At 37.9% G+C, this 19,753-nt stretch overlaps 1 protein-coding gene across 1 annotated transcript; it reads left to right on the forward strand.

Moving 5' to 3' along the window:
• Nucleotides 4,028–4,972, forward strand: LOC100512461 (olfactory receptor 140-like). The gene has a single exon (XM_003124154.1). It carries the CDS (start codon nucleotides 4,028–4,030, stop codon nucleotides 4,970–4,972), a length of 945 nt encoding a protein of 314 aa, XP_003124202.1.

Consider the following 19,753-nt stretch of genomic DNA (forward strand, 5'->3'; position numbering starts at 1 on the left):
GCTTTTATTCTAGAGTTCAGAGACTAGTTCAAGATACTTCCAGGATCACACTTAGTTAAATCCACATTCCTTATAATTTATTAGATAATCTAAAATCTTCATTCTAACTGTTTTGTTGTCTACCATCACAAATATTATTTTGGCGCTAAAATATTGGACTGTTTAATCGCACTAGGTTGAGTCCTGTGGCTTCAGCTCTCTTCACTTATTTTCCTTCATGACACATGCTGCTCACAGTGACTACATCCTCTGGAGCCCATCCAGAGTTACGTACAATTTATTTTTCTTCTTCTTCACTCATGCATTTTGGAATATGGTAAGTGCGTTTCTATATGGGAATATTCCTGAGTTGAATTGAACTGCATATACTTACAAAATAATTTCAGATACTGCTATTTATTTATTTAGTATAGTATTGTTGTAGGTCTTACAATTGGGGGCACTATAATAAGAGTATCATGACATTTTTGTTGTAAACCAACAACTTTAAGATAAGGAAAGTGGCACAGGATTTAGTGATCTAACTCTTTTCTTCCACTTGGAAAATGGTGCTCTTATCCCATGTGTTGTATTTTCTACTTATAAATTGTGACTATTATTGCCTAATATTTCTTTTCCATAGGCATGATTTTGAGGTTAAATTTTAATTATGAATAAAAGCATTTTACCATCTTTGTAGATACTTTAAAGATGGAATTCTTATCTTATACATCTAAATCCAGAATTGGCACAGGAAACAAGTTCTTCAAAGACGTAGTGTACTTTTTACTTGGTGTGAAGTGCCAATATTATAATAGGGTTCATAATGATTCCCTAGCGTACATCAGAAAATGATATTTAAATATTATGTTGAGCATGAATGGTAGGAAATTAATAAAACATTGACATTCCTTCAGTGGCTCAGTGGGTTAAGAACACAACGAAGTGTCCGTGAGGATCAGGTTTGAACCCTTGCCTCACTTAGGGGGTTAAGGGTCTGGCATTGCTGTGGCTATGGAGTAGATCTGTATCCACCACTCTGATTCAAACCCTGGCCCAGAACTTCCATATGCTGTAGGTGTGGCCATTAAAAGAAGAAAATAAATGCATAATGAAAAAAATTTAAATTGGATAGTTGCCTAAGTGTTTATTATAGGTTAGTCAATACTCAGGCTCCATATTACACACATTTCGTATGAAATACCAGATTTCAGATATGATTCATTGGCTGTTTTTTTTTTTTTTTTCTCATCATATTACTCAATTCTCATATAGACCTAGAGGATAATTTACAATTAAAGATGAAACGAATTATATGAAATAATTGGATTGTGTTCATGATCTGCTAATGATGGTGAAATAGCCCTGAGGTCCAATTAGCCACAGTTTAGAAACTTCACAGCATTTGCCTACGAGAAGAATATATGGTAGCACTTTTAAGGCTCAAGAGAAAGGATTTATGCAAAGGCCTCATCAAAGACACGTAGTGTAGCTGTGCTAGTTGGCATTTTTAATCTTAGAACCTCTTTCTTGGTGACCTAACAGCTGCCAGGTGCCCTTTCCATGGAGCTCTGTCAGACAGATTCATAGGTGAGATTTTTTTTTTCCAGCAAATCAAATTCATAGACTCTTGGGTTTCAATGTATCTTACAAACTTATATGATCACTTCTCACCCTCACCAGTCTGAGCTTTAAATCCCTTATCCAGCCTGCAAAACATGAAGAAAGATGGACTCAAGCACAATATTCTGAATTTAGGAGTAAAATTATCTGGAGTATTTTTCTCAGTGATAAATATTTAAGTTATTAGAAAAAATAAAGTGAGATTTAAATTATGTAAAATAATTATGTGATTCAAATTTGCATCCAAAATTGTCTCCAATTTACATTATAACTTAAGAATATTCCTAGATGTTGCACATGTTTTTGAAAAGCACTTCTGTTTAAAAGTACACATTGATCAAAGAAATGCACTCTATTTTAATAATCCATTTCTCCAACATTAAACATTCCATGTCTTTCTAAATTTTCCATAGCTCTTAACAGTTGTATCAACACACACACACATATATATACAGTGATTTATATATTTACATATTGTATTGACACACACATATATATATAAAATTAACATATATAATGATTTTTCTCCTTTAGAAATATTTTCCTTTAGTTTTTTTTCCCTAGAAAGAATATTGTTGAGACAAAAAAGAAAAAAGAAGCAGCAATTTTTATATCTTCGCAGTTATTTCTAAATCCCTTTCAGTAATTATATCAAATTCTAATTTTATTCACAGGACACACTTCTCTGAATAACTGGGGGAGTCCATCTCAGAATAAAGGAATGTAATGAAGTTGCTGAACTTTGTTTCCACGTATGTATAAAATTTCATCTCAGAAAAAATAAAAAAATAAGGTCTTACCTCAATTATCTCTGAAAGAAAAAAACACATGCTTTTTTCAGGAATACATTGATTATATTCATATTTTTCTTCCCTTCTCATTGGGAAATCCATGTCCCCCAAATTTCTCCATCTACTTGTAACACAGTAGCCTGTAACCAGGAATGATGGAGGAAGGATGCTTTGGGAAGATGGGAGAAGGAGGCATGAGAATGCATGTAGCAGAAATATAAAGGAGTGGGAAGGTCATTTATGTCCTGGATGGGTGACTTGCTGTTATTTGGTAATGAAATTTCAGGCATTAAGGGCATTTACCAGGGAGAGGCTTCATGGCTTTTTGTGAACAAACATGCATTCATATACACAGTTAGCATCCCATAAATATTTGTATGATGAGTGAGCTTTTAGTAGGTATTTACCGTAAGTCAAAGGCTTTAGATGTGTTTGCGTATGCATGTACATGTATATATATGTATAGTGCAATACCTAAGATACCTAGTAATCTATTTCTTCTTGCTTTTCATGTAAAATTTCTAGTTGTAGAACTTTGAAAATAAGGATGTCCTTTGCCCGATAGATCCTTGCATATTGAACACCTATGCAAGAGTTTTATTTTGTTTTTATCTTAATCTATGGAAGCAGTAAGTTTACTGAATATGATAATGTTAAGTTTTGTGTTGCACAGAATTACAAAAAAAACCATATTGATTACTAAATATTATAGTATCTTGTTAGTAAAAAGATGCAGGAAGAGTCTCTCCCAAGAGTCAACTAGTATTTTCACACTCACCATACAAGATGGGTCAGAAAAAACTAGAATGCCTCTTCCTTTCAAATATTTATTTCCGTTTTTCATAATATAGAGAGGAATGCTAAACAGAGCAGGAGGAGGGAAACACTTGACTTCCTCCGAAGTCTATGGTCTGGAGAAGCATGCATGTTCTCACCCATGGAGAATGGCAGTTCATAAGCATTTACTTAGTATCTAACAAGTTTCAGACACTGTAGACATTAGGCCAGGCACTATGGTAAGTGAAGAAACCATTGAATAGCACATGTGTTTGGGCAGGTACCAGGGAGGGTGTTGCCAACAACACGTGCATCTCCCTAACCTGGCTGTTTATGGCAGATAATTATTGACAGTGTCTTTCTTTCCACGTTTTAGAGTGGAGGATTCAGTTGTCAGTTTTCATGGACGAGAGGATAACTCTTACGTATATGAGGACCTCTCAGCTTACAGGATATATCTGAGAATCCCAATGTGTAATTTAACAAACTCAGAAGAGGGCTCAGAAACAGGAGACACTGAAGTGACATACAACGTCACTTGGAGATGGAACCCAGAGGAAAGCCCAGATCTCTCAAAGATAGCACAGTGTTTTCTCAGTAAATTACACATTCGGAGTTTCCCTGTAGATGTTTCACAGGTGAGAGGTACTAGGTGTCTGAAGATGTATAAATCATCATGGAGAAATCAAGAAAGAATTAAAACAAGGACTGGGGCAAGATGGCCAACAACATGCTCCTGACTGATGGTGAATATTTTATTTCTCAAAAATTGAGACTACAATTCTTTCCTGATTAATAGGTATCATTCTTTATTTTTTGTAGATAATTCAGGTCTCAGGAAGGTGCTCCTTCGCTGAATGGATCTCCCCTTGCCTCCCAACAATGTGACTGAATTCGTTCTCTTAGGACTCACACAGAATCCACACTTGAGGAAAATACTCTACGTGGTCTTTTTGTTCATTTACCTAGTTACCCTCCTGTCAAATCTGTTCATTGTCATTATCATTTCCCTCAGCCCCACGCTTTCAACTCCCATGTACTTCTTTCTCACTCACTTGTCCTTCATAGACGCCTCCTTCTCCTCTATCACCACCCCCAAAATTACCATTGACCTGCTGCATCAGAGGACAACCATCTCCTGGGGTGGCTGCCTGACTCAGCTGTTTTTAGAACACTTCCTAGGAGGATCAGAAATCATCGTTCTCATTGTCATGTCTTGTGACCGCTATGTGGCCATCTGCAAGCCTCTGCACTACACGACCATCATGCGACATGGGTTCTGCCAGCTCCTGGTGGTGGTGGCCTGGGTTGGAGGGCTGCTCCATGCCATTGTGCAGATTCACTTAGTCCTTGACTTGCCCTTCTGTGGTCCCAATGTCATTGACCACGTCATGTGTGATTTTTTCTCACTGTTGGAACTTGCCTGCACTGACAGCTACTGGCGTGGAATAGTGGTATCAGCTAACAGTGGGGGCATGTGCTTGGTCTTTTTTTTCATGCTAATCATCTCCTACATGGTCATTCTGAACTCTCTGAAATCCCATGGCTCTGAAGGAAGACGCAAAGCCCTCTCTACCTGTGGCTCCCACTTTATAGTAGTGGTGCTCTTTTTCGTCCCTTGTATATTCAGCTACGTACGTCCTGTGGCTACATATCCTGTGGACAAGTTGGTGAGTTTGTTCTATGGAAGCTTCACTCCCATATTAAATCCCATCATTTATACAGTGAGAAACACGGAGGTGAAAAATGCCGTGAAGATTCTGTTGAAGAGGAGAGTAACTTGGGTTGTGCATGATGCCTAGAAATTGATAAAATACACAAGGAGTTGCAAATTGTAAAGGAAAAGTAAGAAATCTTGCAGATTATTGACAGAAAACAAGGCCAATTCTAATACTTGTGATTATTTAAATGTCTAGGCCTTTATTAGGCATTTTGATAACATTTACTATTTTTTAGCCAGCCTTTAATGTGCGTGTTCATCGCTTCAGAATTGACAATGGGAGAAAACCTGTATAACCCCAGTTTAAGAGTAGAGAGTATGTTTTACTTCAGAGTCTTCCATGGCTTTACTAAATTCTTTACTTGTGTTCCTCGGATGGAATTGGCTTTTCCAGGGCACCTTGGTCCCAGGACTTCTTCCATTTTTGCTAAGCCTGTATGAAAGCAAAGAAGGGATAGGGGTTCTTAGTGGCTGCCTAGGAAAGGAACAGTTGCAAGAAGGAATCGGTAGATTTTTTCTAATGTGATTTCACAAAAAGCAAAAACAGAGTCCCTCATAAAAGAAGACTTCAAAATCCATTTGTGTACTTGGCATAAAATATAAGCCTGAAAATTAAAAAATTCCTCTAAATTTGCTCTCTATACTTAAGTATCCTATGGCTCACAGCTTTGAATATCAAAGAAATGTTTTCATTTTCCATACCATGACATGAGTCATTTGACCCAAGATTAAGCATCTTTATCCAAGTGGAACATTAAGGACGTGAGTAGGATCTAAAGCGATTGCTCTGTATGTCTGATACATATATTTACATATATTTACATTAAATTAATACTGTATTGACTATCAGGCATAATCCCATCACTTGATTGACCCTATGAAAACCTGCAGTTCCGTTGCAAGTATCTCCATTTTACAGAAAAGCCAAGTAAAGCCCAACGTGTTTTACTAATTTGCTTGCCTTTCACATCACCCATGCTTCCTCCATAAGTTGTGCTAGGAAATGGCACACTGGAATGCAGCTTCCTTTCAAAGTTTTAGCCATAAGCTTCTAATCCAAGGCTTTAAAACTCAAACCTAGGAGTTCCTGTTGTGGCACAGCAGAAACAAATCTGACTAGGAACCATGAGGTTGTGGGTTCGATCCCTGGCCTCGCTCAGTGGGTTAAGGATCTGGCGTGCCCGTGAGCTCTGGTGTAGGTTGCAGACACAGCTCGGATCTGGCATTGCTGTGGCTGTGGCATAGGCCGTTGGCAACAGCTCCAATCAGACCCTTAGCCTGGGAACCTCCATATGTTGTGGGTGTGGCCCTAGAAAGACAAAAAAAAAAAGAAAAAAAAAGAAAAAACCCTCAAACCGACTTTTTTTGTAATGAAATGTGATTATCTGTTGGGTCAATAAACAGCAAATCCAACTGCAGTCATAATAATTCATTCACTTTGAACTTCAAGGAGATATCATCCATAAGATGTAGACTTTCTCACATGTAGCAATGTATTTCATCACTGTAGTTATATTCCTCTCTTTGAACATTCAAGCTATGCCACTTCACTTTCACAAAAGGCCAGCACTGGAATGGTAACAGGGTTCTCTGTGTGTGTGTGTGTGTGTGTGTGTGTGTGTGTGTGTGTGTGTGTGTGTGTGTGTGTGCGCGCAAAAGCAAATACCCCCTCCAGATTTCTTTCTCATCAGTGAAAAAATGCACTAACATCGACCTTCATAAACTCAAAATGGCTGAGTTGAGCGTTCAGAAAGTGCTTCTGCGTATCTGGAGAATACCAGGAAATTCTGAATTACTACATCTCTGTTCATCCAAACCTCTCTGCCTCCAACACTCCACCTCACGTTACTTCTCACAAAATCACTTTCTCCAAGTCAGTGGTTAACCTGAGCGCTTTCTTCCATCATCTGACCACATTGTAATGCCCCAGAATGGCACTGGGGAGAATGTTTACTAAGTTGTGCATGGCTTTCTCCAAGGAGGCAAGAATATACAATGGAGAAAAGAGAGTCTCTTCAACAAGTAGTGGCTAGTATCAACCAAAAAGTGTACGACCTAACATTGGAGCGTTAAGCTGTATTTGGTGGGTATTCTGAGAACTCAAGCCTGTGAGAGTGCCTCTCAGATAATGCAGAGCAACAGTTCTGAAGAGGCAAGGGGAGGAGCCAGGATATATGGGAGGTTTTGCCACAAAAGATCAGGAAGTCAGAGCACCAAGATTGCTATTAATAAAGGAGAACTTCATAAATCACGTTAAGGAACTTAGCGCTTCTCCACGTTCGGGAAGATACAGGGGTCTGGGCTCCCTGAGGTCATTTCTTGGATAGGCACCTCAGCTCTCTGGGTCAGGGTCCTGTGCTTTCTCATCCTCAGTCTCCTCGGGGGACACTCTGGGATCTCTGCAGCAGGTGGCTGCTAAGTGGCCGGTACCAGGTCCTATTTGTTTCCATCCTGAGTTCCCTCAAGGCTTCCCTTCAAGGTGGCTGTAATGTGCTGGCTTGATGGCTGCCACATCCTTTGTTTACTCACGTGGCCTGCAACATTTCGTTCACAATCCCTTCCTTTGCTCCAAAAATTCAACCAATATCTGAACCGTTTATGTCCTATGTCCCTAGGAATTTCATCCCAGACCAGGTGAGATATATACTGTTGACATGCCAATCCTGGTGATCACTTATGGATTAGGCCCCATTGAGAAGTTAAAATTCTCAGGAACCCTCTGTCTTACCGTGCTAATGTGATCCAGGAAATATTTTCCTTTCTTCTTCCCTCTCACAGCTAGAACCACCCTATTAGAATTATTCTATGTCATGAATATGGTCTGTTTATTCATGATGTTCAATTTTACTGGAGTCTTGGATACGTGTTGGTTTATGTAAGAGAAAACATCTTATAAAACAGACAGGATATAAGTCACACAGCTGCTGACATTGGCAATGTCATAGCACATAGCAACAGGAGATACAAAGCAAACAATGTGCAGACAATAGAATTAAATTAATGTACTGAGTTTTAGTCTGGTTGCAATAAACCAACAAATCCACCGGAGACCTGACATTCTAGAATGGTCAGCTAGAGTGGGGAGGATGGTTCATCTTTGTTCACATAGGTGTTATTTATCAGTCTGTTGGGGGGCATAGCACAGAAGGAAACCCTTTTTCTGGAAACCAAAGATCAAAGGCCAGGGTATTTCAAAAAAATATAAAGTTATAAATGATATTTATGACTTGCTTCGGTCCCCTCTGTTTAATGAGTGCTGATCTGCATGAACGCCTCAGGTTTTCCATCAGAGTTTTGCCATTTGTTACTCATTTCAGTGATGTTCTCTAAGTACAGCCCTCCAGAACCTTGAATTTCTCAAATGTTCCTTTTTCGAATTTTCTTGTAGATCTTCATTTTAGGAAAGACTTAAGGTAAAGTAAAGATTTCCCATAAAGGACAAAACCTAAAATGGCATGGTTAAACATTTGAATACAACGTAATTGGCAGGGTGGAGGGAGATTTCTGTGATATACAACATTGTAAGAGAGTAGCAAGGATTATGACTGATATATATATATATATTCTATTGGGGCATGTCAAATGTTAGGAATCTCATATACATTTTGGAATATCTATAATAAACACATTTATCTATACAATATAATCAAGAGTTTATCTCCAATCACTTGACAATGTTTCTCATGCAATTTAACAACCCGAGAAAGCCTAATTAAAGTTCCTCTCTGCGATGTTTCAGTGTTCTTTTGAAGGACCCCAGAGTTAGCTGGAAGCTAAAAGAACGTCAGTTAGATTTTGTGATTTGAGAAATTTGTAAAAATACCAAAAAAAATTACAATGAACAAGATCACAAATCACTGTGAAATAATATTTATTGAACCAAAATGCCAAGATTAAAATAAAAAAGCAGGAGTTTCCATTGTGGCACAGCAGAAACGAATCTGACTAGGAATCTTGAGGTGGAGGGTTCAATCCCTGGCCTTGCTCAGTGGGTTAAGGATCCGGCATTGCCATGAGCTCTGGTGTAGGTCGAAGATGCGGCTCGGATCTGGCGTTGCTATGGCTGTGGTGTAGGCCAGCAGCTGCAGCTCCAATTAGACCCCTAGTCTGGCAATCTCCATATGCTGTTTGTGCAGCTCTATAAAGACAAAAATAAAAATAAAAATAAAATACAAAAGCAAATACAGGTCACTTAAGGGCACAAAAATCCACATGATATCAATGGCAGTGCTCAAAGAAAACTTTGTTCTTTTAATAGAGGTAGAAAATGAAATCTAGTCTTGTGTTAGCTTCTTTTTTAAATTTTTTAAAAAATAAAATTTATGGCCATTCCAAGGGCATATAGAAGTTCCCATACAATCCATTTGTTTGAGGTCAGAAGCCTATAAAAATATTTTAAAGTTAGTGTTTTGATTTGACTGCCTACAGCACACCCCAAACAAAATCAGCTGCAGTTGGCCCTTTCGTGCTGAGATCTCTTTCGGTATAATTTAGGCATTTCCTTCCCTTGATTGGACAGATCCTTGTCACTTTCTGGCTTCTATGCTGTGGTACTGACGCCATGGATCACCAAGGCTCAGAATTTAGCAAACTAGCTTCTTATTTCCCCTTGGAAAACCATGCTCTTATGCCCTGAGTTGTATTTTCTACTTATACATTGTAAATAGTATTGCCTAATTTTTCCTTTCCATAGGTATCCTTTGAGATTAAATGTAAATGACAATTAAAGGCATTTTACCATCTTTGAATATAATTTAAAAATGGAATTCTTTCCATCATTATCTTATATATCTAATTCCAGAACTGACACAGGAAACAACTACTTTGAAGAGGTACTCTAATTTTTAATTGGGGTGAGGTGCCAATATTATGATAAGGTTCATAATATAATCTACTGTACACCAGAAAATTATATTTAAATGTTATGATGAGCATGAATGGTAGGCAATTAAGAATAAAATATTGGAATTCCTGTTGTGGCTCAGCAGGCTAAGAACACAACATTGTATCTGTGGGGATGCAGGTATGACCCCTGGCCTTGCTTACGGGGTTAAGGGTCTGGCGTTGCTTTGGCTGTGGCATAGGTCAGCAGCTGCTGCTCTGATTTGATCCCTGGCCTGGAACTTCTGTATGCCATGGGTGTGGCCGTTAAAAGAAGAAAAAAATGTATAATGAAAAAAATTTAAATCAGATAGTACCTACCTACATGTTTAATTTATTTAATAGTCAATATTCAGACTTCAAATTATGCCCATTTCTTTTCAAATACCAGTTTCAGATATGATTCACTTACCTTTTTTTTTCTCATCTGTTTTCTTGTGCTTATATAAACCCAAGGAATAAGTCAAAATTAAAAGTGACTAGAATAAAAGAACTCTGCATTTAAGTTATGCGAAATAATTGGATTGTTGGCATGATCTGCAAATGGTGATGACGTAGCCCTGAGGTCCAATTAGCCACAGTTTAGAAACTTCACAGCGTTTGCCTGCAAAGAGAATATATGGGAGCGCTTTTAAGGCTCAAGAGAAAGGCTTTAGGCAAAAGTACTATTTATAAATCAACAAAGACACTTATTGTAGGTGAGCTAGTTGGTGTTTTTAATATTACAAGTTCTTTCTTGGTGAACCTACAGCTGCCCCTAGGTGCCCTTTCCATGGAGCTATGTCAGACAAATTCATAGGTGAGGGTTTTTTGTTTTGTTTTGTTTTGTTTTTCCAGAAAATCATATTCATAGACACTTGGGTTTAAATGTATCTTACAAATGTATATAATCACTTCTCATCCTCACTAGTCTCAGCATTATATCCCTTTCCCAGCATGAACATGAAGAAAGATAGTCAAGTATAACAGCATGAATTGGAGAAGTAAAAATATTTGGAGTACTTTTCTCAGGGAAATGTATTTCAATTATTTAGAAGAATAATAAAAGAGATTTATATTAGGTAGAATAATTATGCAATTCAAATTTGCATCCAAAATTTTCTCCACACTATATTACAACTAAAGAATACTCCTAGATATTGCACAATCTTTTGAAAAACACTTCTGTTAAAAGTACACATTGCTGAAAGAAATGCACTGTATTTTATTATTCCATTTCTCCAATGTTGAACATTCCAAGTCATTCCTAAGTTTTCCACAACTCTTAGCAATCGTATAGACATATATGTAAAGTATGATTTTTCTTCTTTAAGAGTATTTTCCTTTAGGGTTTATTCCTAGAAAGAGTATTGTGGAGCCAAAGAAAAATGAAGTAGTGATTTTTATTTCTTCATAGTTTTCTCTAAATCACTTTCAGCAATTATATCTAATTTTCATTTTATTAACACTGTACTTTTCTCCGAATTGCTGGGGGGACTCTAACTCAGAATAAAGGAGTGCAGTGAAGTGGATGCACTTTGTTTCCACTCATGTAGACCATTTTCATCTTAGAAAATTAAAAATATATAGATTTTTACTCAGTTTTCTTTGAAAGAAAAAGAATACATGCTTTTTGCAGGAATATGTTTTATTATATTCATATTCTTGCTTCTCTTTTCATTGGGAAATCTATGTCCCCCAAATTTCTCAATCAATTAGTAAGTAACACAGTAGCCTGTTACCAGGAAAGGTGGAGGAAGGATGCTGTGGGAAGATGGGAGCAGTCGGCATGAGAATGCACGTAGCAGAAATATGAAGGAGTGGGAAGGTCTTTCATATCATGGATGGATGACTTGCTGCTCGTTGGTAATGAAATTTCAGGCATTAAGTGCATTTAACAGGACAATCTTCACAATTTGTGTGATCAAATATACATTCATATCCCTACTTGAGTCCAATAAATATTTGTATAATAAGTGAACATTTAGTAGGTATTGTATTAAGTAAAGGGATTATAAATGTTTACATAAATGTACACATGCATATATATGTGGAGTGCATTTCCTATTTACCAAGTAGAATATATCTTTTGGCTTTTCATATTAAATTTCTATTTTTAAACTTTGAAAATAAGGATTTTCTTTACTTGATAGATCCTTGCATATTGAATACCTATGCAAGAATTTTGTTCCACTTTTATCCACATCTATGGGGCAGTAGGTTTATTGAATATGGCTACTTTAAGTGGCATGTGGCACAGAATTTTAAAGAATAAACATTGATTAATAAATACAATAATATTTTGTAAGTAAAAAGACCCAGTAACACTGTCTTACCTGGAGGCAATTATTATTTTCACACTCACAATATTAAATGTGTCGGAAAAAAACCTAGAATGCCACTTCCTTTCAAATGTTTGTTTCTGTTTTTCACAAAGTAGAGAGTAATGCCAAGCAGAGAAGGAAGATTAAAACACTTGAATTCCTCCTAGGTTTATGGTTTGGAGAAGCATGCATATTCTCACCCATGGAGAATGGCAACATCTAACAGGTTAGTTAACATCTAACAGGTTTCAGACCCTGTAGACATTATTCCAGGAACTATGGTAAGTGAGGATACAGTTGAATCGCATATGTGTTTGGGTAGGTACCATGGAGGGTGTCGCCAATAACATATACATTTCCCTAAACTGGCTGTTTATGGCAGATATTTACTACAGTGCCTTTCTTTCCATGTTTTAGAGCTGAGGGTTCACTTGTCAATTCTCATGGAAGAGAGAGTAACTCTTACCCGTATGAGGACCTCTCAGTTTACATGATGTATCTGAGAATCACAGTGTGTAAGCTCACAAACACAGAGGAGGGCCCAGAATCATGGACCCTGAGATGACTTACAAAGTCACCTGGAGATGGAACCAGAGGAAACCCAGATCTCTCAGTGGTAGCACAGTGTTTTCTCATTAAATTACTCACCCAATGCTGCCTATAGATGTTTCACAGGTGACAGGTACTAGGTGCCTGAGGAGATGTAATCATCATGATGAAAGTAAGAAAGAATGGAAACAGAACTGGGACAAGTCTCCAAGAACATGCTCCCGACTGACAGTGACTGCTCTATTATAGTTCTAAGACATGAAACTAGAATAACTTTCTGATTAATAGGTATCATTCTTTCCTCCTTTGTAGATCATTCAGATCTCAGGAAGGTCTCCTTTTGCTGAATGGATCTCCTCATGCCTCCCAACAATGTGACTGAATTCATTCTCTTGGGATTCACATGGAATTCACAGTTGTGGAAATACTCTCCATGGTCTTTTGTTCATTTTCCTATTTACCTTGCTGGCCAGTCTGTTCACTGTCATTACCATCTCCTCAGCCCACACTTTTAGCTCCCATGTTCTTCTTTCTAACTTACTTGGTTGTCGTAGATGCCTCCTTCTCCTCTGTCACTACTCCAAAATTACCATTAACCTGCTGTATCAGAGGACAACCATCTCCTGGGGTGGCTGCCTGACTCAGCTCTTTTTGGAACATTTCCTGGGAGGATCAGAGATTATTGTCCTCATTTCCATGGCTTATGACCGCTATGTGGCCATCTGCAAGCCTTTGCAATACACAACCATCATGCGACATGGGCTCTGCCAGCTCCTGGTGGTGGCCTGGATTAGTGGGATAATCCATGCCACTGTGCAGATTCACTTAGTCCTTGACTTGCCCTTCTGTGGTCCCAATGTCATTGACCACGTCATGTGTGATTTCTTCTCACTGATGGAACTGCCTGCACTGACAGCTACTGCGTGGAATAGTGGTATCAGCTAACAGTGGGGGCATGTGCTTGGTCTTTTTTTTCATGCTAATCATCTCCTACATAGTCATTCTGTGCTCCCTGAAGTCCCATGGCTCTGAAGGAAGACGCAAGCCCTCTCCACCTGTGGCTCCCACTTTATAGTAGTGGTACTCTTTTTCGTCCTTGTATATTCAGCTACGTACGTCCTGTGGCTACATATCCTGTGGACAAGTTGGTGAGTTTGTTCTAGGAAGCTTCACTCCATATTAAATCCCATCTTTATACAGTGAGAAACACGGAGGTGAAAATGCCGTGAAGATTCTGTTGAAGAGGAGAGTAACTTGGGTTGTGCATGATGTCTAGAAATTAATATTTATATAAATAGGAGGTTTATATCTTTGTAAATTGTGAAATAAAACTAAGAATCTTGCAGATCATGACAGAAAAAAGGCCATACAAATATTTGTTGATTATTTATTAGTGGCTAGGTACTTATTAGGCATTTTCATAACATTTATATTCTTAGTAAGACTTCAATAGTCATGTTATAGCTTTAGATAGATAATAAGAAAACAACTATATTGCCACAGTTTTAGGAGCATAGACTATGTTTTACTCCAGTGTCTCATACTATTTTACTAAATTGTTTACTTGCGTTCCTCAGATGGAATTGGCTTTTCCAGAGCACCTAGGTCTCAGAAGTTCTTCCATTTTTTTTTTTTTTTTTTTTTTTTTTTTTTTTGCTGAGTCTGTTAAAGCCAAGAAGAGATAGAGATTTAAGTAGGGGCATAGGAAGAAAGGGACAGTTGTAAGAAGACTAATGAGGGTTTTTGTAATATGACTTTACCAAAAGCAAAAAGAGAGTCATTCATGAAATTGATAAAAATAATTCACAATCAATTTCTTTCCTTGGCACAAAGTGTATGTCAGAAAATTTGAAGTTCAAGTATTTTCATGCTCCTACTCAAAGAGCCAACAACCCAATTGAAAAATGGGCAAAAGACCTGAATAGAAATTTGTCCAGGAAGATGTACAGACAGCCAACAAGCACATGAAAAAATGCTCAACATTCCTGATTATTAGAGAAATGAAATTCAAAAGTACCATGAGATACTACCACCTCACACCAGTCAGAATGGCCATCCTTAATAAGTCCACTAATAACAAATGCTGGAGGGGTGTGGAGAAAGGGAATCCTCCTGCACTTTTGGTGGGAATGTAAGCTGGTACAACCACTATGGAGATCAGTATGGAGATACCTTAGAAATCTACACATAGAACTACAATATGACCAGCATCCACTCTGGGGCATATTATCTGGACAAAACTCTCCTTAAAAAGATACATGCACCACATGTTCATTGCAGCTTTATTCTCAAAGGCCAAGACATGGAAACAACCCAATGTCATCGACAGATGATCGATTAAAAAGATATGGTATATATACCAATGGGAATACTCAGCCATAAAAAAACAAAATCAGCCATTTGCAGCAACCTGGATGGAACTAAGACTCTATCCTGAGTGAAGTGAGTCAGAAAGAGAAAGACAAATACCATATTATATCACTTATATCTGGAATCTAATATATGGCACAAATGAACCTTTCCACAGAAAAGAAACTCATGGACTTGGAGAACAGACTTGTGGTTGCCAAGGGATGGGGGGAGTGGGATGGACTGGGAATCTGGGGTTAATAGATGCAAACTATTGCCTTTGGAATGGACTAGCAGTGAGATCCTGCTGTGTAGCCTGGGAACTCTGTCTCGTCACTCATGATGGAGCATGATGATGTGAGAAAAAAGAATGTATACATGTCTGTGTAACTGGATCCCCTTGCTGTACAGTAGAAAAACTGACAGAATCGGGCCACAAGTGATGGGACTGATTCAATTGACAAGACTGCGCACTTATCAAATCCTACGATGTCTAAAAAGGAAATTCCAAAAAAAAGTTCCAAATACAAGTCAGGGGCCAGAGCATGTAAGGATACGAATGCTGCAGAGGGTACAAACCAGTGATCTATTCTTAAAAGTTTGGAAGTGATAGGTCCAGGAGGATGGAAAAGAACCCACATGTGGCTGTTCACATTGGAGACTTGCTGTGGACACCCCTTCCTAGAATGTGGATGCTCAAGGTGGGCAACAAGAAACAACGCCTTGTGGAAAATAAATTCTACATAGATTAACCACCTATAATGACTAACTGACCTCTGTCATGGGACTTGACCCCCTACCCCTCCCTTGACCTTCCCCTCCTCCTTCTTCATTGTTCCTGCCACAAGTTCCCTCCATGAACTCCAACCACAGATCCTTTAGAAGACCAGTACCTCCTCACAGTCAGAGCTGGTGCCCTCTAGAGCTCAGTCTGTCCAATTCTGAGGCCTTAATAAATCTCTCTTGCTTTACCGACTTGGCCTTGTGTTTTCTTCCCTCAGCAAACCTAGCAGGAATTTGGGGTCTTCAATTAATAGAAGGAAAGAACCCATATAAAGATTACAGCAGAAATTAATAACTTAGAGACAAAGAAAACAATTGAGAAGGTCAATGAAACTATAAGTTGGTTCTTGGAAAGGATCAACAAAATTGATAAACCTTTAGCCAGACTCATCAGGAAAAAAAAAAGCAAGAGTTTTCAAATCAATAAAATTAGAAATGAAAAAGAGGTTACAAGTGACACTGCCGAAATCCAAAGGATCATGAGAGACTAGTATGAGCAACTGTGTGCCAAATTGTATGAAAGACAGCCACAGTTTCATCAATGGGCAGAGTGGTCACTGGGCACAGATACACAAAGATCCAGGGGACATAAATAAGACAACTACTGTGATGTGAGAGACACAAGTGGAAAGGGCTTTGTGCTCTGCCCCCAAGCTATAGTTCTTTAGGGAAGGCAAGATGACCAAATAGGAGATCAACAGGAGGAAAAAAATAAGCAGACAGATGAACCCACTGTTCGCTTCAACAAAGAGACCCAGGGTATGGGTGTCCATGCAGACAAATTTCAGTAAAGCATACAAGTCACACATGAAGTGATCTAAGACATGGGACCACAGAAGAGCAGCCCAACAATAAAAAGAATCTGAAAGGTTGCATGGAGAAATCCTCCAGTCCAGCCCCTCCCAGCAGGACAATACACAGCCTTTGGCTCATGATGGTTGTGTAGAGCAGAGGTCTACAGATGGCCACGTAGTGGTCACCATCCATAAGATAATCTCAGTATCACAGAAAATGTGTTCAGCATGGATTTGAGCCATGCACCCTATAAAGGAGATACTTTTCTTCTTGTTAAGGGCGTCCACAATCAGCTTAGGAGCTGAGGAAGAAGAATAAATTGTGTCTATCAAGGAAAGGTGGGTCAGGAAGAAGTACATGGGGGAGCTCAGAGCCTGGCTGGTGGTAAGAGCAACCACAATGAGCAGGTTGCCTGAAAGAGTTATCATGTATACAACCAAAAATACCAAATGCTACGTTTTGCATTTGAGGATTCTGGGTTAAGACCGATTACAACGAATTTGGCCACATTCATTGTTTCCTCCATTTTTGTGGTATGGTTGAAAGAATGCTTTACCTAAAAAAAAAAAAAAAAAAAAAAAAGGAAAAATGAACCACAAAAGGCTGAAATACTTTAAAACTCTGCCTTTTAACAGTACTCTTATAATTTCTCAGATGATTCCTTCTCTTGTCAAAACTGTCTAGGAAGAGCTACCTCAAAATTTCTCTGAGTTAACTCTCTTAGGTTATTTTTTTAATTCTGGACTCAAAATTACTTTAATAAGACATATGAAAACCAGAAGAAAGAAACTACATCTCTTTGGTCTTTGTAATCACCAAAACTCCCTTGAAAATCAATATAATGGAGTAATGTAGTAATTAGAAGTAATAATTTTGGAGACGAACAAGACTTTAAAATGTATTTGTGAAGTAGCCTGAAAAAAAAGATAAAATGGTTTGCATTTTATAAGCATATAAAAATAAAGTAGGTAAAAATTAGTGAATGTTACTCAATTTGTATTTAAAGATGCTAGGTTTTATACGTGCCATTTAAGAATAAAACTCAAGTTTTAAAAATTTCTTATAAAATTTAATATAGGTTTTGTCTATTGACAGGTGATGCAGAAATAAATTATTATACATAGAATTTTACTCCCAAATGAGAGATTATGTGTAAACTTAATTTTTTTAATATTTTCAAAATCTACAGTTTATATTATTAATTTTATGGTCAGAAAATATAATTTCCATGTTCTGTCTTAGACTCCTCAAGTTGAAATAATGAATTTTTAAAGTGATTGGGATAGGTATGGGAAAACAAACATAGGGAAGTGGACATTAGCACAATGTGAGATCCAAAACATATTGTCTGGATATAATTCAGTTAGTTGCACTAATGTATTGAGGAACTTGTTGTTATCAGTTTACCTAATGGACATAGAGTGAGGGCTTGACTGGGTAACAAGGGCTTGAGAAGATCAGGGCAGAGGGTGAGGCTGCCCTGATTGCCCTCTGGATCCCTTATAATCATCCTAAATTCCATCTTTAGTCTACCAAAGATTATTGATGTCTGATTTTAATTTGTACAATTTATACTGACAGCCAATAAGTCAAGCCTGGGTAATCAAGTAGGTCAGTGGAATGCAAAGTCTATTTCCATTTACCTGATGAGGAAATACACATAGTATTCAAACTTTAAGGTAGAATGTTACACTATGTATTGTCATTATTAATTTTCACTTTTCCTAAGCCTAAGATTCCATTACTCTCTTTCTGCTTATGCATTCTGAAAAGCACAAGGCAGTGAAGTGTAAAATGAATTCTCTTGTTACATGTATTCAATAATAAGGCACATGGAAAGGAAACCTCTTCTGGGTGATCCCACAAGGGCTTCATTGAGATGCTAGCATTAGGGTTCCAAGCCCCAGGAGAGGGGCCCCCTTTCTGGACAGTCCATTGCATCAAAGAATCCTTCCAGGAACAATAACACTGAAGAAGAAAGTTGAGTGCACTTCTAAGTGCCAGACCTCCTCTAGAGAAGATGACCCCTGGGAGAATCAACAACCAAAAATCAGACAAAAATCCCAATCTTGATTTATTCATCCTCATGATTTCACTTATTACTTCAGATTCTTGCAAACCTTGAAGCGGTTAGAATATGTTTTTAAAACAGTTCTCTTGCACAGCTTTCAATGGCTCCTTTTGTCCCACACAACACAAAAATGAACCAAACGAAACAACTTGGTCTATGTCAAAATCAAAGACTTTGATGGCCTTTGTTAATTGAGAGACCCAAGCACGGGATTATTTTCTTTTTCATTTTAGTCCAAAGACCAGTAGAGTGCCTGTTACCATTTAAATCCTCTAATATCCATACTTCTCCAAAAAAAGGACAAATGGACAAAAGATGATATAACAAAATAATCTTTTTTTTTCTTTTTTTTTTGGCTGTGGCTGCAGCCTCAATCCCATGCTCCAGCAGTGATACAAGCCACTGCAGTGACAATGCTACATCCTTAACCAACAGCACCCCAAGAGAACAGCAGCAAGATAATCTTGATATTCCACAAAAAGGCATTCAGACTGCAATTGAGAGGCAAGAACTTCAGCAAACTTCTCCCTAAGCAAAGAAACCTTTGTTGCTGTCCATATTCCATATACTCAAACACTGTGAAATGCAAACTTTAAGTATAAATCTGCTTTTTCTCATTTCTGTGGAGTGCAGAGATGAATTTTTTTACACCATGTAGTTGCTATGATACATGTTCATTGTGGTTGAATTTTGCACTGTACTAGGCACTATACCAAGTACTTTACATGCATTACTTCATGGAGTCTTCAAAACAATCCTATGAGGTTGTACACTCTTGCCTGTACTTTAAAGGAAAGGAAATTGTGGTCACAAGAAGATAAATGTCTTGCCCAAAGTCATAATGATAAACTAATAGAGAAGACTACATTCAAATTCAGGATGCCTGTCTCTAGTTCTTTGGTGCTCAGTGCCTTGCCAGTAGAAACACAGTTTCCTTCTGGGAATCAACAATGCCAGAATTTGAAAAACAATCCTATGAGGTTGTCACAATATTATCTTTATTTTAAAGGAAAGGGCATCAGTGACTAGAAGTTAAATGACTTGCCCTAGACATGACAATAAAAAAGACAAGATAAATAGAGGAGACTATATTCAAAATCATTGTCTGTTTCTAGCTCTTTGAACTTATTGT

Source organism: Sus scrofa, chromosome 2, assembly GCF_000003025.6.
Source record: "Sus scrofa isolate TJ Tabasco breed Duroc chromosome 2, Sscrofa11.1, whole genome shotgun sequence".
Lineage (NCBI taxonomy): Eukaryota > Metazoa > Chordata > Mammalia > Artiodactyla > Suidae > Sus > Sus scrofa.